This window comes from Xenopus laevis, chromosome 7S (genome assembly GCF_017654675.1).
Source record: "Xenopus laevis strain J_2021 chromosome 7S, Xenopus_laevis_v10.1, whole genome shotgun sequence".
NCBI lineage: Eukaryota > Metazoa > Chordata > Amphibia > Anura > Pipidae > Xenopus > Xenopus laevis.
In genome coordinates, this window is record NC_054384.1 from 27,121,462 (window position 1) to 27,145,015 (window position 23,554).

General features: G+C 38.6%; 1 protein-coding gene across 4 annotated transcripts in view; it reads left to right on the plus strand.

The window, feature by feature from the left end:
- LOC108697469 (cartilage acidic protein 1) overlaps window positions 1-23,554 on the plus strand; it is a 307,659-nt gene that overhangs the window by 242,240 nt on the left and 41,865 nt on the right. For all 4 annotated transcript variants that reach the window (XM_041571030.1, XM_041571029.1, XM_018227528.2 and 1 more), the window contains exon 8: window positions 11,878-12,014. In XM_041571030.1, the coding sequence (XP_041426964.1) occupies window positions 11,878-12,014 (137 nt within the window). The remainder of the gene's footprint in view (window positions 1-11,877; window positions 12,015-23,554) is intronic.

Consider the following 23,554-nt stretch of genomic DNA (forward strand, 5'->3'; position numbering starts at 1 on the left):
CCATAATGTGGCTGGGCGGCATGCCCCCCCTATTTTTTTGCCGCCCTAGGCCCGGGCCTATGCGGCCTTGCCGCAAATCCGGGCCTGCACGTCTTAAGTCCACTTAAAATCATTTAAACTATTTAAAAAATAAGGAATGTTTTGCCACAAATATGGAGTTGTGCAGCTTAATTAGGATCAAGAACAAGCTACTATATTATTTTATTATTACAAAAAAAGGGAAATCCGTTTTTAATATATGAATTATTTGGTTATGGGAGATGGCGCTCCTGTAATTCTAAGCTTTCTGGAAAATGGGTTTTCAGATAAGGGATCCCATTCCTGTACTACATTTTTACAATGTTTGGTTTTATCACCATTTTCCTATCAAAGCATCTGTTTTCAATAGAGAATTGAGGTATGTGCTATTTATTTTCCCATAAAAGTTTTGCTCTTCCCAAGCTCTCTAGAATAGGTTTCCCAACCTATTCTAGAGAGTAAATGACCCAAGTAAACCAAGTAAATGACCCAAGTAAATGACTCATACTATGGAATTATCCAAGGATTTAATCTCGATTGGGGGCCTCTACCTTACTGCTGCCTAAACAGATATGTTACAGTCTCCACCCCTTCTGTCCACCTATATTTCTCGTCGCTTGCACATTGCATTGTGCATATTGGGCCACTAGAACAGATATATATTTCGATCAATGTTAAAAGATGTAATGTGCCCAAGGGGCTCTCTGACACCCCTTTAGCGACACCCCTTTATTTCTGGGAACACAAACAAATAAATAGTACAGTGCATACTCTCTCTTTCCTCATGAGGCAATTTTGGGCGACTTTGTGTGCTTTAGAGCAGGCCACTTTTCATTGTAGCGGATGGGAAGACACGCGGAGACAGTTCGGGGAGATTGTCGCCCAGAGGAAAAGGCCATTAGTCGCCAGGCAACAAAATCTCCCCGAATCTCCTCGTGTGAACTAATCCTTAAGATCTTTTGACTGTTTTCACATTGAAAAGCACCTGTACTGGACATTTCCATTGGTTCTAATAGGAGCCATAGGAAACAGAGTGTGGCGCTTTTGAGCTATTAAAGCTTGAAAAGTGCAACATGTGCCAGCAGCCTGAAGAGAAAATATTGTATGAGGTGAAGCGATTAATCAAAAATATGTTTATCTTGGTATACTTAACCGCCATAGACCTGCTACAAATATTGTCATTATTATGAAATGATCTCACTGATGGATATGTTTTTACAACAGTCTTGAGATGTTTGCATTTAAAGTAGGATATAAACAAACATATTTTGGAGGATTTGCCAAAAGATTATACAAACACTGGATAGAAATAACTGACCGTTCATGTTTGCCATAGAGCTGGCCCTTAATAAAAAAACATTATTTCTCAAACAAGTCATGATAATAAATGGCAGGGAACTGCTACTCCAGCAGCTGTAACAATAATGATTTGCAGATACTATTATCAGTTGCCGACTGAAGATAAATCTGGCTATGTTGCTCATTTCTAAAATTTGCTTTGCATAAACTAGACTTTTTCCATCACTAACACTTCAATTAATGTTATCATCCATTTGGTAAACAGAGGTTGCTGCGGTTTTTATGGTCTGGGGGCCCTATTAGAGGATTTACAACTGGTCGTACTCTTCTTTTTTTTCTTTGATAAGATACAGGCCTTTCAAGAAAACAATTCCAAGAAGTGCTGAGCACAACAAAAAGCCCCTGGATTGGAAGGCACATAGTAAAAAGAAATGGTGTGAAAAGAAAAAAACTTCGAAAGGTGGAAGAGATTAATAGGGTATAGAAAGAACCCACAGAACAGGAGAACATGCTAGTACATACAATTTAATTTCCTTTGTATTATTGGCCAAGGGATGCTACAGGGATGACTCCTTGTGTAAAAATGTCCTGTGTTTTGCCAGTGCTTTCTTTTTATGTAATGGTTTCTGTATTCCTTTTTTAGATTAATATTTAGTATATAACTTAAAGGCAACAAAGTCTGTGACCAAAGTTGCACCACTCTTGTATCCAAAACAATATCACTATCAACCAACTCTAAAGACATGAGGAGTTATTTACAAGGACACTTGTGTCCTTGGTCTGCACCTTAGCCCAGTTAAAAAATCTAGCACAATATGCCACACCAGTCTCAATGTAGCCCTGTCCTAACTTGTGCTTTTGAAGGATGCACAATTTAGGGGATGAGTAAGGTGCAGGAAAAGCAAATGTCAATGTGCCTCCCCCCCCCACACCTTTATGAATGCAGTGCTGCAAAAACTAGGGTTGCCACCTTTTCTGGAAAAAAATACCGGCCTTCCTATAGTCTTGCCATTTCTTCCTATTAATAACATTGGCATAAAGCATTATTTTTATTGGCCAGGTGGCAACCCTAGTCAAAACCAGTAAGTGATATATTCATGGGGACATTGCAGGTCCAGGAGTTCCATTCTGGAGTACCAGGACCTGCACCCTTTGCACTCTGCACTCTGCCTCACTCTCAGTAAATTACAGTGATAATAAAAAATTCTTTCAATCTCCAACTTCCTGTTCTTTCAAGATGATAAAACAAATTAGCAGTTCACAGAGAAGCTCTCCGTATAATGAGCTGTTCCTTATTACAAAGGATGCAATTTAGCGAGGTTTGTTTATGTAGATCTTATAATCTCTTGTTTATTGGGGGGCAAAGAGGAGTGAGTTGAGCGAAATATAAAACAGCTTTAGTGCTTTATAGGAGTAGCAAAGAATCATAAAGATATGATTTATTTTTAAATTAAAGCTATTGGCATTTTTCAACAAGTCCTGTGTATTATTCTCATGTTAGCAGTTATATGTAGGTGTATAATGGCCCTTTAGTGTATATAAAATTTAAAAAAAATAGATTGGACACAGGTGAAAAAACACAAACATAAGTGCAATAAATTCTCACAATAGGTGCTAATGATAAATTTCAGCAACTGTCAGCCATATTAGTACATACCCCAAAAAAAGTTGGAGAAGGTGTTTGTTCCTATTCCTTATTTTCCGTAAACTGTAATTTGCTTTCTGCATAGAACATCAAGGAGAGAATGGTTGGGTCTTAGGTTCAATTTCAGCCAGGGCACTAACTATGAGGAGTCTGTATATTCTATGTGAGGACTCAACATAGACTCAACGCAACCCTGCCACCAAATACTGCTCAGTTTTGAGGTTTGACCTTCTCCTAATACCTCGTATAGTACAGGAAAAGGGCCAGCACTGGAGACAGCTCACCCCACATGCAATTGTTCTGTTGTGATGGCCTTTATTTCAATATAAAGTCTGCCAAAGCTCATTCTTTGGTGGGTTTCCTCCCAAACTCCGAAAACATTCAGGTAGGTTAATTGGTTCCTTATAAAATTGTCCCTAGTTTGTGTGAATTTGATAGGGGCCTTAGATTGTGATTAGATTAGATGTATAATTGTAATATCATGCTTGGAGTTGAACCAGTGACCTGGTATTTCTGCATTGTCTGCTGTGCTGCTGCTCTATGTGAGCATACAGCTAAGGCCCTGGTTCACTCCTATTGCTATCATTGTAACTGCAAGTAGGCATGGCTTGTTTCACCTGTTGCCAGTCTGGCCACAGGTGATCGGTGTAAGCCTATAAAACCCCCTGCTCAGCACCAACACATTGCCCAACGTAGGTCTATTTCCTGATAGTTCCTGGCTGGGATTTGTGTCTGATTTTCTGATTCTAGCCTGTTTTGACCTTTGCTTTATTGCTGCCTGGACCCACTATATTATAATTATAATAGGTGCAAGCCTATTATTAACCAATCTGCTGGATTCCAACTTTATACTGTTTTACAGACTGTTTTTTCCCCCAGCATTTTTATCCTGACTAAGCTCCTGGTTCCTGATCCTGTACTGTACTGCCTGGTATTGACCCACCTGTTCCATGAGCACTCTCTCTCTCTGTTCCCAGTCCTTCCTGTTTACGTTATGGTTCCTTTGGCTGCCTAGAACTCCCCCCTTGGTCCTTTCACTTCAAGACCTGGTGACTTTCAAGTAGCGGAGGGCTCCTCCAGAAGCGAAAGGCGGTTGTTAGAGGCAGAAGCGTGAGCTGAGTCCTGGACCTTGGGGTTTGTTCTGGGTTTTGGGATACCATACGTTACAATAAACCATGTGGAATATATCAGTGCTATAAGAAATTATAGTAAAAAATACATACTGTACGAGAAGAAGCTTTTAGCTAAGGGTCCTATAGTTTATGAAGTATCTGCTGAACAAAGCATTATGGCAGCCCCTCCCATTAGTGTAGTGCAAAACCCAGAGAACAAATGTTCCACAAACACAATAAGCTTTGCCTTTCCTTTATTGCCACTATAATGGAAGATTGATATAAAGGGAAGCTTTGTTATAAATGGCTCCTTATAATTTCAATTATGGAACAATTAGTTCTGGAGCACCTAGTGTGTGTAAAGTCCAGCGAAACTTGTCATGGTCCCTTATCAAAGACCAATCTTTCCAAATCTTAAGAAGACATTAAAGTTTGTGAAGTAAAACAGAGAAACTCTTTGCTAAGATTAATCTATTCATTGGCTTCGCAATTACCACACCGCTGAACAAAGGCCATTAGCCTTGTAGCATGTTCCGGCTTCCTCTTCACTGAGTGTTTTACTTCCTCCTTAAAGATGCTTTTCAAAGCAGATTTAATTAACTGTTGTAGCTCTACTTGGCAATTACCTCTTCCCAGGTGGTTAACAGCCCATGTGAAGGTTAAATATGGAGAAGGGAGTTATGGTGCAAAAGCTCTATTATTTCACATCCCATCAGTTTTTGAATGTCTTTGGTTTAAATGATTTTGTCCTGTTTTTCTCTTCTGAAGGGTTTAAAGCAGCGTCAGATATGAAATAATAGAGGATCTTGTAAGAAACCACAGAATATTTGTACAGGAAAATGTATGGATTGTGCGGAGAAAGGCTCTGGATAAGAACCCTCTAACTTGAAGCTGCCCGTAGATTTACCTTCATCTCCTAACCTGACACTAAGGGGCACATTTACTTAGGGTCGAATATCGAGGGTTAATTAACCCTCGATATTTGACCATTGAAGTTAAATCATTCGACTTCGAATATCGACTTCGAATATCGAAGTCGAAGGATTTAGCGCTATTCGTTCGATCGAACGATCTAAGGAATAATCCTTCGATCGAACGATTAAATCCTTCGAATCGAACGATTCGAAGGATTTTAATCCATCGATCGAACGATTTTCCTTCGATAAGAAATTGGCTAGAAAGCCTATGGGGACCTTTCCCATAGGCTAACATTGATGCTCGGTAGATTTTAGGTGGCGAAGTAGGGGGTCGAAGTTTTTTTTAAAGAGACAGTACTTCGACTATCGAATGGTCGAATAGTCGAACGATTTTTAGTTTGAATAGTTCGATTCTAAGTCGTAGTCGAAGGTCGAAGTAGCCAATTCGATGGTCAGAGTAGCCAAAAAAATACTTCGAAATTCAAAGTATTTTTTATTCTATTCCTTCACTCGAGCTAAGTAAATGTGCCCACAGCCATTCAGATTAAATAAAGTAGTAAAAGAACAGATCAGAGAGCAAAGTTATGTCCGACAAAAGCTGGTGACAGTATCCCACTGATATCGGCAGATCGGCAATACATGCAGAGATATTATCGGTAGCCGCCAGAAATTTTCGAACTGTCTCCCGCAGCAGCGAAGATTTATCTCTTGGCGACTAATCTCACCGTGTGCCACAAGCCTAAGATCCAGTTAGTTTAGTATAGATGTGTAATAATACACAGTTGTGAATTTACATCTAACAAGTCATGGTAAACATTTTTTTTAATAAATACCAAATTTGAATTTTCTTTTGATTTATTCCCATTATTGAGCAGCTGAACACCATTCTGTTCCGTGCAGTGTTAAGGTCACCATACATGGGCCGAAATAAGCTGCCGACAGATTTAATCATTTTAATTTGAAATTAAAATAATTTTTCCACAATATTTCCTTTACACCTTTCCTTCTTAACAACTGAAAGAGGTATCACCACTATCAGAAAAAACATTACTTATTAAAGTGGTATTTTTTTTTATAAAGTATAGACTGCCCTGGAAAACGGAAGGGATTGGAAAAAAACAACTTTGCAAGCTTTTTGCTTGCTCAGATAATTGACCCTAGCATTAAATGGCAGGTTAAAGAGAAGCAGAATATAAATAGAAACTGCATGTAGATGGTAATTATTAATAATAATTAATAATAATAAATATTTATGTAACATTGCAGACATAGTAAATGTAGTCTTTACATGAAGTTTCCCTTTAAAGGAAAATCTGAACGTGCCATAATGTTTGTTTCATCTTCTGCTTTGGTTCATCTAAGCTTATCCATTTAAAAATGAATTTGATTGTGGCTGTATTATTTTATTGTTGTTTTATTACCAAAATTAACGGTACGAAGCATAATGAATGGTGTGCAGTGAACAGGGGTGACCCAGTTAATTCAGTTTAGTAGAGTGCAGTGCATTACCTGCCTCTGTCTTACACTGGAAAGATTCCTTGGAGAACTGAATTATTAAATTTGTATACAGAAAGTGATGTTATTTATACACAGAATATCTATTACTGTACTTGGAACATATGAAACAAATTTTAGGTGTTACATGAAACTAAACCAATTGTACCCTGCCAGCATACATAACACGCTAAACGGATAAGCAATACAATTCCAACGCTTTTGCTTCGGGAGTGAGAAAGAATGGTTAGAAGAACAGTGAAGTACCTCTCTGTATTTGGTTATTTTGTTTGGTTTGACGTTTTGTTCTGTTCTACAGTCTGACATTCTGTTGCTTTGCAAAGTTTGTTGATAAGAATTTAGAAGTTTTCTTTTGCATCCTCGCATAACAGTTTAATATAGACTAGAGCAGGGGAGCTGGCAGTTAGTAATAGAGAAGGGGAGCTGGCAGTTAGTAGTTGTAGGATATGGATATAGATAAAAAGGTTACTTGTGATATTTATTATATGGCAGGTTTGGACAGTTAATATGATCAGAGATTAAAAGGGATTTTTTTAAAGGGTGTCTAACTACACAGTATATGGATATTATCTGTATAAAAATATTTATATATACATTAATAGATTTGAGCTCTGATAATAGAGTGTAGAGACCAAACTTAATTCAGCTGGAAATACATGGATTTGTTAGCATAGGAGACAGAGAAGGATCAGGAATTATTTGGAGTCCTTGGAACCTGAGGTTTTCCAAATAAAGCGATCTTTCCACAATTTTGGATCTTAATTTGAATCTTAAAGGGGATGTTTACCTTTTGGACAATAGAGCGAATTTAACAGCCCATGTCATAAAAAACTGTTTTGTAATTTATTTTACTGATATATATACAATATACTGATACTAAACTTTTTAAACAATCCTTGGCATTTTTTCTCTCTCTCCTTGAACATTGCAAGTTATGAGTTGATTTTAAAAGAGACACACTTTTCTATTGGTAATTCTCTGCGTTCTGTACTTTCTCAAATATATACGGTTTGAGGGTTAACTTACTGTTAGAGAATGTTGGCAAAAAAACAAATGCGGTTATGTAATATTTGGGGGCAGATTTTTTCTACTTTTGTTTTTAAATGTGTTCATGTAAATCATGAGGGAAACAAATTGCGCTTGTGACTTTTTCTATGATAATGATTTTTCCCTGCAATATCTAAAACCTTCATCTCAGGTTTAGGTGACTAGATAGTGAATTTTTAAAATTTTTAATTTGAAAATGTCTCATAATTATGGCAAAACGCGAACGTGATAATTAACAAGTCTGCCCAAGTGCAGTAACCCATAGCAACACATTAGCTCATCTGTGTAAAGCAAACATCTTATTGGTAACTATGGCTTAGGGTTGCCAATTTTTTTTTCAGTGACATGGGGGGGGGCGGCGGTGACTTCGGGGGCGGTTGATGGGGGTGGGACTGATGACTGATCGCCATGTCATTCACTTAAACGTCAAACCTAGAAAATCTGGACAGGAACAGTTGGTAACCCTACTATGGGTTACTGCACCTGGGCAGACGCCTTTTATTAAATATCGGGGAGAGAGTTGGTTTAGATTTTGGAACTTCTAAAAACCATACAATAAGTTTTTGTACCCTATGAATATTTTGTATTGGTTTAATTCTCTTTTATTTTTATATAATGGAGCGGGTGTTTACAGGGCAGCTGGAGGAGCAGGTCTGGGCCAGCGAGGGCCGGGGCCCACAGGGTTTGTTCCCGGTGTCCTGCCAGCCCAGTCCTACCCTGTGCTGAAAGGAAGAACAAAAGCCTTTTGCAAACATACCATGAGCGTGTATCATTTTTTACACAGTAATTCTATGTGCTTCTTTTTTTGTATGTATGGAGTAGAAGTGTATTTCTGATGAAGTGCCGGTATTGTAGGCACAAAACGCATTAGTTCAACTACTCACCCACTGCCACTGTCACCCAGTGTGTTAAAATAAAAGCCGTTTAACTAATACAGCAGCGACTCTGTGGATGTCTTGGTCAGCGCGGATTATTCTGGGTGTAGAAGTGTATTTCCCTTTGACCTTAACAAACATGGCAGCTGTAAAACTAAAAGCTTGAAAGTGTCTGCACTTTCCTTTTGCTGAAATTAGCAAACCCTGCACTGAATTAGCATTTATTGTACAATGTTGATAACTCAATAAAACAAGTACCAAGAGAAATGGGCAATTATTTCTTACAAAACAACTTCCCACTCAGTAGATATATGGAGAAAACGGATGCCTAATTATAACTTTAGGGAGCTTTATTAATCAGCTAATTCTCTTTAGTGAGTGTTTTCACTAAATAGATGCTGCTGTCATGATTCTGAACTTTTCTTCATACATTAAAGATATATTAAGCATGGTTATATAATGCCATACAGGTACTACATTCTCTGGGTTTTTACAATTTCTAGATGGTTAAATGTCACTTACTCATCCTGATTCCCCCAAAGCTACAGGCACATTAATAAAACTGTGGGATGAGCCTATAGTAACAGTGGGAATAATAGATTCTGCGAAGGCTCTGGAAAGGGACAGTGGCCCTCACAGCTACAGTTCCTTCCTAAAGCTCTTCATCTCTAATATTACTATAGGCACCATCTCTCCCTACCACTTTAGTTCAACCACCAGGATCAAAACTATGGGTAGGCAGAAGCTCTAATCAGGGGAGCAAGCCAGTGAGCATGTGTGCATGCTGATGCACACATATGTGGGATGTGGTGGGGTGATGATCGTTCTGTGCCTTGGGTGTGATGGTAATTTGGCCCAGCCCTGTTAAACACAGTCCTTTCCTTAAAGGAGAATTCAACCTATAATAAAAAAAACCCTCCCCCCCTACCCTGGGTAGATCCCCCTCCCTCCAGCCCTCCCTGCCCCCCCCCCCCCCGGGCAAATGCCTCTAATTTTTTACTCACCCCTCCATGCAGATTCTGGCCTTGGAGTTCAGCCATCTTCTTTTTTCAGTCTTTTGCGTAAGTTTCAGAGCATGCATAGTTGGAGTAGATTGCCAATCTCGAACCATTGCGCATGTGCCGAAAGTCACGAAAATTTCAGAAATTTTTTGGAAACTTTCGTGACTTTTGCTGCATGCGCAGTGGTTCGGGACCAGAAATTTACTCCAACTACACATGCGCTGAAAATGCCACAAAGACACGAAGATTACCGGAGAAGAAGAACTCGGAGGCCAGAATCTGCATAGAGGGGTGAGTAAAAAATTAGGGGGGTCTACCAAGGGTAGGGGGGGAGGAGTTTTTTTTTATTACAGGTTGAATTCTCCTTTAAGGCTATTATCCCACTGCTTACAGGCACCATCTCTCCATTCTATACCTGCTATCCCACAGCCACACTCCCTTCCCAGAGACTATTATCCCACTGCTACTATAGGCACCATCTCTCCCTACTATTTACTAACCCTCAGCCACAGTCCCTTCCCAGAGGCTATTGCCCCCACTGCTACTATAGGCACCATCTCTCTCTACTATACCTGCTATGTCACAGTCACACTCCCTTCCCAGAGACTATTATCCCACTGCTACTATAGGCACTATCTCTCTCTACTATACCTGCTATCCCACAGTCACACTCCCTTCCCAGAGACTATTATCCCACTGTTACTATAGACACCATCTCTCCCTACTATACCTGCTATCCCACAGCCACACTCCCTTCCCAGAGACTATTATCCCACTGCTACTATAGGCACAATCTCTCCCTACTATTTACCAACCCTCAGCCGCAGTCCCTTCCCAGAGGCTATTGCCCCCACTGCTACTATAGGCACCATCCCTCCCTACTATACCTGCTATCGTATAGCCACAGTCTCTTCTCATACTGCCTCTGTAGACAGAAACAAATGGAAAACAATTTTTATATTGTTTATATAAATTGTTATATTCTTTGCTATGGTTGCTTGGAAAAATTGAGAATGATAATATGAAAATGATATGACTATTTCCCTGGGCTAGTGCATTTTTATCCTAAAAGGAACTCTGGCCCTGGTGAAAAACTTTGACTGAATATACTGGGAGGTGCACAACTTGTCACCCCAAGTAAATTTTGATTACCTTGTCCTGGTGAATATGTGTTATTGACCATTTCCCCTACCTATACTGTATGTAGCTCTGTAGCACCACACTGAGCGCAGAACAAGGGCAGTGGTACACTTCTGTTATAGGTGCATTTATTTCAATCTACAGGATTTCAGCTAGCTATTTCCTTCGGTGAAGATAATCATAGAATGTCTAAGCAAATATTATTTTTGTTGAATTGGATATGCTGCTCTAAAATTGCATTGCAATTTCCATTTCTATTTATCCAGACATGAAGGGGCAAATTTACCTAGGGTCGAATATCGAGGGTTAATTAACCCTCGATATTCGACTGCCGAATTGAAATCCTTCGTATATCGAAGTCGAAGGATTTAGCGCAATTCGTTCGAACGATCGAAGGAATAATCGTTGGATCGAACGATTAAATCCTTCGAATCGAACGATTCGAAGGATTTTAATCCATTGATCAAACGAAATTCCTTCGATCAAAAAAACCTTGGAAAGCCAAATGGTACCTTCCCCATAGGCTAACATTGGCCTCGGTAGGTTTTAGGTGGCGAACTAGGGGGGTCGAAGAATATTTTTAGTTCGAATCGTTTGATTCGAAGTCGAAGGTCGTAGTCGAAGGTCGAAGTAGCCCATTCGATGGTCGAAGTAGCCAAAAAAAATTCGAAATTCGAACTATTTTTCCTCTATTACTTCACTCGAGCTAAGTAAATGGGCCCCCTAGTCTGCTGGTGTTTGACCTAACTTCCAACAGAAAATAATCTCATAAAAATATGCTGTCATAAAGTAAATAAGAAAGCCCATGAGGATTGATATGTAATAACTAGGGTTACAGCAATGTGATATCTCACATCTTATGTCACTTTATAGATTTCAGCGCATTCAGCATTATAGTCCTGTGTTTCCATTGTAAACTACTAGGCTATAAAGTGTTTTCTATTATAAGGTAAATGGAGGCTTTTTTTAAGCAGGAAAAAATATCAATGTGTAGCTTATTCTATGTATTCAGTTCAACCTTACCAACATATTTTCTGTGAGTGGCAGCAGCCATATTGGTTTGCTTTTCGGAGGCAGCTCTTTGGACTGTAATCTCAGCCACATCATTAGTGGTAATAAAACGTGTGCTTTTGCCTTGCTTCCCTGTGGATGCTGCCTGAGCTGAAGCAAGTCATTTCATGTGTGCATTCTGTATATTTAACCTTGTGTTCTGGCCACTATGATTCCAGTGCATTATGAAGTATATTTCCCTTGTGTTGTTGTTAGATTAAGATTGTATGACCATGTCGTGCTTTTGTATTCTATCAGGATATTGCAACACAGAAGTTCTCCATGCCATCGCCTATACGCACGGTCATTGCTGCTGACTTTGATAATGATCAAGAACTTGAGGTCTTTTTCAATAACATTGCGTATCGGGGGCCATCTGCAAATCGTATGTTCAGGTAACAGCATTATTTCCTTCACTAAAACAGTTGATATTAAATTGGTGGAATTCAGTTGTATTGATTATGATCACATATCTCAGAGTAAATGAAAGAGGAACTAGTTTGTAGGGATGCACCGAATCCAGGATTCGGTTGGGGATTCTGCCTTTTTCAGCAGGATTCAGATTCGGCCGAATCCTTGTGCCTGGCCGAACCAAATCCGAATTTGCATATGTAAATTAGGGGCAGGTAGGGAAATGACATGCCTTTTCATCACAAAAGAAGAATTCTTTCTACTTTTTTCTTTTCAGACCCTAATTTGCATATGCAAATTAAGATTATGATTCGGTTAGTTATTCGCCAAATCTTTCACCAAGGATTCGGGGATTCGGCCAAATCCCAAATAGTGGATTCAGTGCATCCCTACTAGTTTGCTAACATTTTTTATGATTGACTGTAGTTTGACCTTGCACCTATTTATATTTATATGAAAGCTGACTGTAATCAATTAAGCTAAAATAAATATTCACACCTGCCCTTTATCTAGTGAGCCCAGGGACCAACCTAGGTAATAGGCCATGACAGTGTTAGGAGTAGGCATTCCTAGATATAGGAGTTTATTGGAGATATAGGTAGGGATGGGCGAATTTGACCGGTTTTGTTTTGCCAAAAATCTGCCACCGGCGAAATGTCGCTGACGCCAATTAAAGTCTATGGGCGTCAAAAAAATTTTGTCGCGTGGCAAAATTGTTTTGACACCCGTCTTTTCGAAACAAGGGGAAAAAATTTGCCCATCCCTAGATATATAGTGAATAAAGTACCCCCTCTTGTAAAATATAAGGATATTATAAGTTACCGAGGAGTTTCATGACCATATAAAAACACGAGGCCGAAGGCCGAGTGTTTTTATACAGGTCATGGAACTCCGAGGTAACTTCTAATATCCTCATATTTTGCAACTGGGGGTACTTTATTTATTATAATACACAAATTTCAATGAGTCATGTGACAGAAATGACATCAGAACTCACCGTTTATAACTGATGACATCAGAACTCACCGTTTATAAGGATATAATTTACAGGATATTCATGGCTTTTGTGTATTATAGGTTTATTAGCTAGGTTGGTGATAGAGAGGGATGCAGATCTTTTAAAACTGCTAGGACAACTGAGCTATGACATTCATTTTACCTTTAGCTGCAGCACTCTATCACTCTCCTTTGTTTCTGGGGATATATCTGAGTGAGGTTTGGCAGAATATAGAATTATGGTTGTTACATCTTGGATTGGTTTTTAATGAAAGGAGTTAAGAGATAGGGATGGTGGTTTTTGTGCAGGTAAAAACATAATTCAGTTGTTTGAAATTAAATCAAATGTGAAAAATTGGATGTGCAAAAATGTGGGCACCCTTATAATTTTGCTAATTTGAATGCATGTAACTGCTCAATACTGATTACTGGCAATACCAAATTGGTTGGATTAGCTTGTTAAGCCTTGAACTTCATAGACAGGTGTGTCCATGAGAAAAGGTATTTAAGGTGGCAAATTGCAAGTTGTGCTTCTGTTTGAATCTCCTCTGAACAGTGACAGCATGGGATCTTCAAAGCAACTCTCAAAAGATCTGAAAACAAAGATTGTTCAGTATCATGGTTTAGGCGAAGGCTACAAAAAGCTATCTCAGAGGTTTAAACTGTCATTTTCAACTATAAGGAATGTAATCAGGAAATGGAAGGCCACAGGCACAGTTGCTGTAAAACCCAGGTCTGGCAGGCCAAGAAAAATACAAGAGCGACATATTAGGAGGATTGTGAGAATGGTTGCAGGCAACCCAAAGATCACCTACAAAGACCTGCAAGAACATCTTGCTGCAGATGGTTTATCTGTACATCGTTCTACAATTCATCGCAATTTGCACAAAGAACATCTGTATGGCAGGGTGATGAGAAAAAAGCCCTTTTTGCACTCACTTCACAAACAGAGTTGCATCTGTATGCAAAAGCACATTTAGACAAGCCACAATCATTTTGGAACAAAATGCTTTGGATTGAAGTGACAAAAATTTAGTTATTTGGTCATAACAAAAAGCGCTTTGCATGGCGGAAGAAGAACACCTGTTACACACTGTCAAATTTGGTGGAAGTTCCATCATGCTGTGGGGCTGTGTGGTTAGTTCAGGGATTGGGGCCCTTGTTAAAGTCGAGGGTCAGATGAATTCAACCCAATATCAACAAATTCTTCAGGATAATGTTCAAGCATCAGTCACAAAGTTGAAGTTACGCAGGGGTTGGATATTCCAACAAGACAATGACCCTAAACACACTTCAAAATCTACAAAGGCATTTATGCAGATGGAGCAGTACAATATTCTGGAATGGCTGTCACAGTCCCCCGACTTCAATATCATCAAAAATCTATGGGATGATTTGAAACAGGCTGTCCATGCTCGGCAGCCATCAAATTTAACTGAACAGGAGAGATTTTGTATGGACGAATGGTCAAAAATACTGCCATTCAGAATCCAGACACTCATCAAAGGCTAAAGGAGGCCTCTAGAGGCTGTTATGTTTACAAAAGGAGGTTCAACTAAGTATTGATTTAATATCTCTGTTGAGGTGCCCACATTTATGCACCTGTCTAATTTTGTTGCATATTTCATATTTTCTGTTAATCCAATAAACTTTGTCACTGCTGAAATACTGTTTCCATAAGGCATGTTATATATTAAAAGGAAGATACTACTATGAAAGCTCAGCCAATGATAAACAAAACTCCAAAGAATTAAAGGAAAACTATACCCCCAAAACAATGTAGGTCTCTATAAAAAGATATTGCATGAAACAGCTCATATGTAAAACCCTGCTTCATGTAAATAAACAATTTTCATAATAATATACTTTTCTAGTAGTATGTGCCATTGGGTAATCATAAATAGAAAATTGCCATTTTAAAAAATAAGGGCCGCCCCCTGGGATCGTAGGATTCACTGTACTGTATGTTAGGTCACATGAGCCAATCAACAGACAGAGTTGTGTCTTTTGCTTCCACACTTCTTCCTGTTGCAGTTAAAGTTGAAGTATTTCTGGTCAGGTGATCTCTGAGGCAGCACACAGACCATCACAAAATGGTGGCTCAAGGCAAGAGATGTAAAAGGGCAATATTTACTTAAATATATATTCCAGTTTGGTAAGATTCTTTAATATGCCACTTAATATGATATGAACTATCTGTTGCTTAAGTGTTCATTTTGGGGGTATAGTTTTCCTTTAAGAGGGGTTCCCAAATTTTTTCATATGACTGTATAAATGCAAAGAACACTTCAACTTATGGATGTCAAATACTCCTTTAGCTGTAATGTGTTTTAGGATCCTTAGGACTTTATACCTACTCTAACAATTGCATTTAAGAGTCATTTAACAAGATAAAATAAATAAAATAAACCTATGGAATATTTCTAAAACCATGTAGCTGTATTTATTCATTGTGTCTCTTCTTAATGCTAAATGAGTGATGCTAAACTTGGTAAGGAATCAAGATTCATCACAAAGCTATGAATGCGAAAAACCCAGAAAACAAATTCCCAAAATGGAAGAACTGGAACAATGAGTCCTCATTGTCCATATAACTTAACATTTAGATGGGGCAACATTCAGAATTGATTATCTGTATTTAAATATGTCTACTATTTAGTGCTTGGGTGATTACTTAAAACTGAATTGAAGATTAAATACATTTTCCATAGATGAGAAAGGAGCTGTAACCGCCCTTTCCCAGGCAATTAAATACTGGAGTGCCTACAACTTTCAGCCATTGGGTACATTTAAAATAGGATCTCATTTTGTTTCTTCGCTTTTGTGAAATGAGGAAGAGCTAATACTTGATTTCCATTGCAGCCTAGATGGGATTCTTGCTCAATAAATTAAAATGAAAATTTGATGAAATAGAATTCATAGCTTTTATATGAAGGTTTCACTAAAAAAGGAAAGCTAATATGTGTTCAGAAACTTCCACGTTTGATGACTACTCACTAAGCTTACGTCTGTTGCCTTTCAACAAGTTTTGTTCTGTCATATCTACTGCACTTCATGTTATATGTCATCTTCCTAAAAGATGTTTGTGAGGAAATTAATTTGGGTATTCTGTAGCTCCTTTGGTAAACGCCTAATTACTTACCTAACTTCTTCAAACAATAAGGGTCAGATTTATCAAGGGTCGAATTTCAAAGTGGAAAATACTTTGAAAAATTGGAATACTTCGAATATCGAAGTCAAAGTTTTTTTACACCGAATTTGGCCATTTGCAGTCGAAGAAAAATCGTTTGATCGAACGGTCCCCATAGGCTAACATAGCACTTCGGCAGGTTTAATTTGGAGAAGTATTGAAGTTGAAGTTTTTTTAATGAGATAGTACTTCGATTATTGAATGGTCGAATATTCAAACTATTTTACTTCAAATCGAAGTCGTAGTATCCTATTCGATGGTCGAAGTATCCAAAAAATTACTTCGAATTTTTTTACTTCGTAAATTCCCTCAAATTCACTTTGACCCTTGATAAATCTGCCACTATATGAGACACCTATGTTTGAAAATGGCTCGAACTTTTAAACTAATTTTTTCTGATGAGATATATGATGAGGTATGCAAAACATGTTATTTATATGTCAGGGATCAAATACCTATGGTTTGGAGTGGATGGAAGGAACACAAAGCTAAGAGCCAAGATCTTGGTGAGTGTTCCTTCCTGTTTTCTTTATACCTTGGAGTATACTGACATTGTGTTACGGAATGGAGGAGGATGCGTAGGAACGGATACCCAACCTAGTACCTGTTAAGGATTGGAATAGATTCGTTTAACAGACAAGTAAAAGGAGATGCAGTTAGAAAGCCTATTGTGTTTATTGGTGCCTATGAGTTAGAATCATTGGTCTTGTACCATTAAAAAGCCCATATTCTATTAATGTAGCATGTCAATGTAGAAGAGAAGTGAGTCTGTGCGTAGGTTAGAACGAATAATATCTGCATATAGAGCTATCTTATATAGATTCCATGGCACCAATAGCCATTGTATGTCTGGGTGGACTCCAGATTTTTTTGTTCCAAGTGTTCGATACTTAGTGCAAGCGGCAACCCTGTGTAGTTAAGTTAGATATATGAATAAGCTGTGATAAATTTGTTGATATTTTAAGCTTCACTTTTGGGCTAAAATAAAGAGACTGCAGGACTGTAACAAACTCTTCAGAATACCCCTTTTTTCAGGTAGCAAACATGAGATCCTAATTGAGTTGGTCATATGTCCTTTTTCAACATGGAGGCCTGAGGATATCTTTGGAGTTTGTTTAGGTTTTAGTTCATATTTTGAAATATAAATCCAGCAATTAAATGGGGCTGTGTACATCTTATAATTAAATTATTTCTATCTTTAGGAACACGTTATATAGGAATCCATAAATGTTGTTGGTATATCTTCTCCCTACAAATAAAAGACATCAAATTTGGTTTTGTGTTATTTTCCCTTTGTCATAGATGCATTTGTGGCTTCAAGTTCACATTTTGTCAAAGGTTCAAAGATTGTAAATGTGTTTTTAAATTATTCACCCCTTTGTTTTTTATTGAATATTCTGTTTTTTATTGTATAGATTTTTATAATATTCACTGAATTCCTCTCTAAAACATGTGAAGTCTGTTGTAGTATATATTATTTGTGGCGAGTTTCTTATATTCCCATGTCATTGTCTTGCTAATATGTGATGGGAGGTTTCCTGTTCATAATGCAGTTGTTCTAAACAAGTTAAACTTTTCCTTGCTTTTTCATTTTCTTCAAATGTTTTAACCCAATATCTCTTTCGTAACTAATCTTGTAGAATATCGAGCTTGCAGACGTCTTTCTTTTTTTAGTAACATTTCTGTTAATGGTAAGCTAGGTTGTGTAGATTTTTTAGTGTAGAACCCACTAATGTGCACTGTCTCCAAATGATTGTTTGATTTGCCTCCCACAATATACTTGGAAAAGCCTTTAAAAAGTCTACTGGTTGTGCTACCCACCAAATATCTATAACATTTGCCCAAAGTAACTTTCATTGTCCTATTTGTTACATGTGCTTTTCTTGTGATAATGCCATATTGAAATGTCCTCCCATCTCACAATTAGTACATGTTTAGATTCTATTTAAACATTTGTTCACAGTTGTTTTTTTACTCATGCATAAACATTGGCTAGTAAAATTGGGGTTTCTCCCATGGCCCCCTAATCACAAACAGCTCATTTGTAATCTTGTCCAGTCAAAACTTTGACTCTCCGTGTTGCAATATTATTTAATTTGGGTATAATCTATTATATGATCTCCATGAGTCCCCCTTCTTATAATGTGTCTCACACGTCTAGTTTGAGATTGTGAATTTCCTTCAATGTCTTGATATTGAGGAATCAAGCCTAAGAACAGTAATATATAGGATTTTACTCAATTACCAGGTTTCCCTGGCTACAAATACAAAAAATGGAAAAGAAAATATTACAGCACTATTCTCATTACCTCTCTTTCTTCATTTTCTTTCTTTATTTTATAACTTTATGTTGATGGTAGCTTTTGCCTTCATGGAGGCTGCCAAGTACGCTGTGAAACAGACTTCTGGGGAAACATATTAGCCAAGCTCTTCTGACTTTTTCCCTTTGTACATACTGTTAGTCCATGAGACAGTTTATTTCTTACAGGTTAAGCTATGATATCTAGTGATGGGCCAATTTGTCCTGTTTTGCTTCGCTGCGAATTTTCCTGTGAAATTCACAAAACGGACAAAAAATTTGCGAAATGCCAATTTTGACGCCAGTGGCAGAATTGTTGACGGCATCAAAAAACTTTGACGCCCGTGATTTTGTGCCGTCAATTTTGTGAATTTATTTGCCCATGGCTAAAAGTGCAAATTTGCTGCAAATTTGCTGCAAATTTGCGCCTAGCGAATGAATTTGCCCACTAATGATATGTATGGACCTTTATTAAATACCAAGTTGTGTCAAGAGATTGGGGGCCTAAATCTGATCTTGGAGTTTATGCTGTTCTCCTGGCTCCTATTCCTGGCTACTATCAACTTAAAGAGATAGCTTCATCTATTTAAAATCGGAGACACTGCTAACTTGGGCACAGTGTCCTTCTCTTGGGCAGTGTTATTGTGGATAAATCATTAAAACTTGCAATCAATGACCTTGGAGCATGTACTGTACAATTATTGATTTTGCATTTTTACGGACTCTTCATTTTGTTTTAAATGTCATCTGAAAATGACATCCTTGAAAATATTTCTTTTAAGGGCCGTATGTCGTAGTGTCCTTTGGGCTCTGTGCCATGCCTCCAGGGGTAAGTCTGGGTGGATAGAGGAGAGAGAGTTCAGAGATATGCTCTTAAATGTAAGGGGGTAACTGATTTTGGTATTCTCCTGGTTATTCTCACTTCTTTTCCTGTTTTCTAAGTCTTCATATATAATTTGAAGCCTTTCCATCTCCTTCCTTAATGAGGCATGTTTCTCTTCTAATGAGGCTTGGCGTTGGAGTAAATCATATTCTCAATTTTATCCATAAACTTTTCAATATGTATATCTTTTTGCAGGTCTGTATTAGAGTTCTTAATGCTGTCAGTAATTGATTGGGCCAATCTATCATTGAATAGATCCAACTGCTTAGTCAGATTTGCTGCAGTCTATATATCTCCCATGAGCCTCTCTTGTGTTAGTTTATCGTTCTTTAGTGTTCCATGAAATCATTTTCGCAGTTCATTCTGGTGAGTTGCTTTATTTTTGGATGGTACTGAAATGGGTTGAGGTTTCTTGAGTAGAATTAGTAGGGGAGTTGGAAGCACTGCCAGGATCTTCAGTGTCATCTTGTGCCTCCCCAACCAGCCTGCATATCTGATTTGTCTCTTTTGTCCCCTAACGAACAGCAGTTCTGAGCCCTGTTATTAAAGTGGCCATCTTCTGCTTGTAGTTCACGCTCCTTACTATTTCTGGACATCTTTCTCTTACAAAATATCCTCTCACTCCAACTAAAAGATAAGTCATGGATTTAAGTAGCAATAATTGTATCAAAGCAAAGTTACATTTATTTAGCATAGCAAATCTGAAGCACCAGTAGTTATATCAGTACTGCATTGCTAATTTACATGCTCTGCATTGTTTTCCATTGAGTAATTAGTTGAGTTGTGTGTGTCTTCTTCAGCTGGCAATGTGAAAATGGAATTGACGTACTTTAGCTTGGTAGCAGTTTTTATTCTTAGTATCAGTTTTACCCAAGCAATTTATACAATTAGATATTTTTCATCTCTATTTTTCTTTTGACCCTGCAATCAAACCAATGTAATTTTTCTTAAGGAATATGGGATGAACAATACACATCGTTAAGCAGAATATTTTACAGGAAAATGTAAAAGTGTTGTTTTCAAAGAGCTGATCATAAAATGCCACCTACTGATTAGTTGCTCTGGGTTACAAGATAAGCACCAACTTGTCCTGTAACAAACTTTTATTAAGGGTAAGGTCACACCTGGAGATTCGGGGAGATTTAGTCGCCCGGTGACCAATTGCCTCTTCTTTGGGGCGACAATCTCCCCGAACAGCTTACCCTTGTCTTCCACCTGCTATAATGAAAAAAACGCCTGCGGCAGGGCCGGAACTAGGGGTAGGCAGAGTAGGCACGTGCCTAGGGCGCAAAGGTGGAGGGGCGCCAGGCACGTACTTACACCTACCCCTAGTCCGGTCCCTTCTCTGCCGACCGCCCATCCGCATGCGTCGATTCGCGCATGCGCAGAAGCGTCTCTGCGATGAAGCGTCTCTGCGATGAAGCGTCTCTGCGATGAAGCGTCTCTTCGCGCATGCACAGAAGCGCGCAACTAGCCGGCGCAGCAGCCGTGCAGGCTGCCTAGGGCGCCTGCCCGGCTTGGCCTGGCTCTGGCCTGCGGTATGGCACTCGTGGTGCTTTGTTTTCCGAGGTTGCCTCATGAAGAAACTTCGGGCGACTTCGAAAACGAATCTCCAGGTGTGACCTTACCCTAATAGGGGGCCATATGAACCTGACCATAATGCTTATACAGTATGGCACTATTGTGTTGAAGTCCAGTATCTGTGACTATAATTATTATTGGTATTACATTCATTTTCATGTAACGAATGATGAATAAATACTATTGATTTCATCTCATCCACATTAGATTTGCTGTTCATACTTTGTGGCTAAAGTACAGTATATTGTGTCTTCCCATTTCACTTCACCGAAAAATATACAAAACTGCTGGAAAATTCATAAAAACATTGAAATTTTGCAAAATGCATTTAAGTCAATAGGTGTTTTCTGCGGCGACTTGTCCATCACAAATTTTTTCATGCCTCTTTTTTTCAGAACAGAATACATTGAAATCTTTGGTTTTTTCGTTGCCACTTTTGAAGCACTTTCGTGAAAATGTTTACTGATGGCTAAATGAAGAACTACAATGGCAATTCATACCTTGGGGGAAAAAAAATCACTTCTCACTAATTATGCACATTCCAAGGAGCAATAGAGAGTACACATGAGTAAAGGTGGCCATACACGGGCCGATAAAAGCTGCAGACAGACGGCATCTTATTGGCCCATGTATGGGGGCCCCCGACGGGCTTCACCGATCGAGAGCTGGCCGAAAGTCGGGCAGATCTTGATCGGATGGGACTAAAAATCCCGTCGAATTGCGGCAGAATCTGTTCGTTGATGCGGTCCCACGATCCAACCGCCCGTTACAATTTGTTAGGATCTGATCGTTGGGCCCTAGGGCCCACGAGCGGATCAGCCAGATACTGCTCACCTCAAGGTGGGCATATCGGGGAGAGATCCGCTCGTTTGGCGACCTTAAGAGGCTGGCAAAAATAAAGAATGCCCCTCCTGTAGAGCTGGTATATGCCTATATTCAGTAGGGTATTCTGGAATCCTTGCCGTGTGCCAAATATATTCTCAGCGTGATACAAGTTTAAATATTAATGAAGGCAGAGATTTTGCAGACAGTGAGGAAATGAAAGACTCGAGGGCCTGGCAGGTTCTAAGCACCATCCGATTCTTTCTATTTCTAGTGTCATTTAAGTTAAACATTTATTGCTTGATGCTTTAATCAAATATGTGATGAAAAAAAAAACAGTCGGCAGTGATTAGAAAAGTTAAAAACTGTGCACTGGGAAGCATAGCATCTGCAAACTCCTTCTAGCACAGCTATTTGTTATATCTCACTAATGTTAAGTTCAAAAACATTTAAATGCTGTTATGAAATGAGTTAGACACCGATAGTTGAATAATTTGCACACACATCCTTGATTCCCCTTAAAGGAGAAGGAAAGTCGTTTCACAGTTAGAGGTGCCAAGTGGGCACCCCCAAGTAAATGTGTTGACTTACTTGAAACCCCGGCCCGGTGATCCTATCGGGAGAAAACTGCACAGGCCTGGGGTTCTTCCAGTGTGCACCACGGAGCGATCCTATTCTGGCTGCTTCTGTCTTCTCACGGCTGCACATGCGCATTAGATTGAAAAGCCGAACTTTAACTAAAAACTCTGCTTTTTCATTCTACAGCGCATGCGTCTGCCCTGGGAAATTTGAAGACAGAAGAAACCGGAAGAGGATGGCTCCGTGGTGTATCTTTTACTTAAATGTATACATTATATATTACAGCATTTTGGCAGGAGTATACAGCTTTTACTAGTAGTGGTATGATATTATTTGGTATTGTAAAAAGGAATGAAGGTGAAGTATTGAGTCGAAGGATTTTTTAAAGAGACAGTACTTCGATTATCGAATAGTCAAACGATTTTTACCTCGAATCATTCGATTCGATCGAATTCAATCGAATTTGAACAATTAGATGGTCGAAGTACCCAAAAAATTACTTCGAATATTTTTGGATTCGAACTATTCACTCGAGCTTAGTAAATCTGCCCCATAATGTATCTTTTAATGGAGATCTAAACACTGTTGCTCAATCAAACTTCAGTCAGTGATGCTTCAACATGTTATCAGCATATTATCAGGCATTAAAACATACAGGAAGCTGCAGTCCATAATTCAGGGTTATATCCTTAGAAAATCAATGTTGTTTTCTTAAAGTAACATTGCAACAAAACCATAAGCACCAAACCACTAATCGACATGTTCATTCTGCTCATGTTTCATTGACACATAATATCAGGAAGCCTCCTTATACTTGTATCAGTTGTAATATACCATATGTCCTATATACAGTACAATATGTCCTATATACAGTACAATATGTCCTATAGTGCTTAGGCTGGAAAACAAGTCTGTTTGTGAGATGCAGGGTTCCCATACAGTGTTTCTAAAGCCCTTCTTACAGCCACAGTCACACTTACAACAGTATAATGTAAGAAGGAACAGACATGGATCGGGTTATTTTAAACTATCTCCTTAAAGGATGTTTCATTATTTTTTTTTTTATACGTGGATATCCTTAAATGTACCGGCACCATAACCAGTGACTGCCGGCAGCTGTGCGAGTTAAAAAACACAAATTGGCACTAACTCTTAATAGCAAGACTCAGTGAGG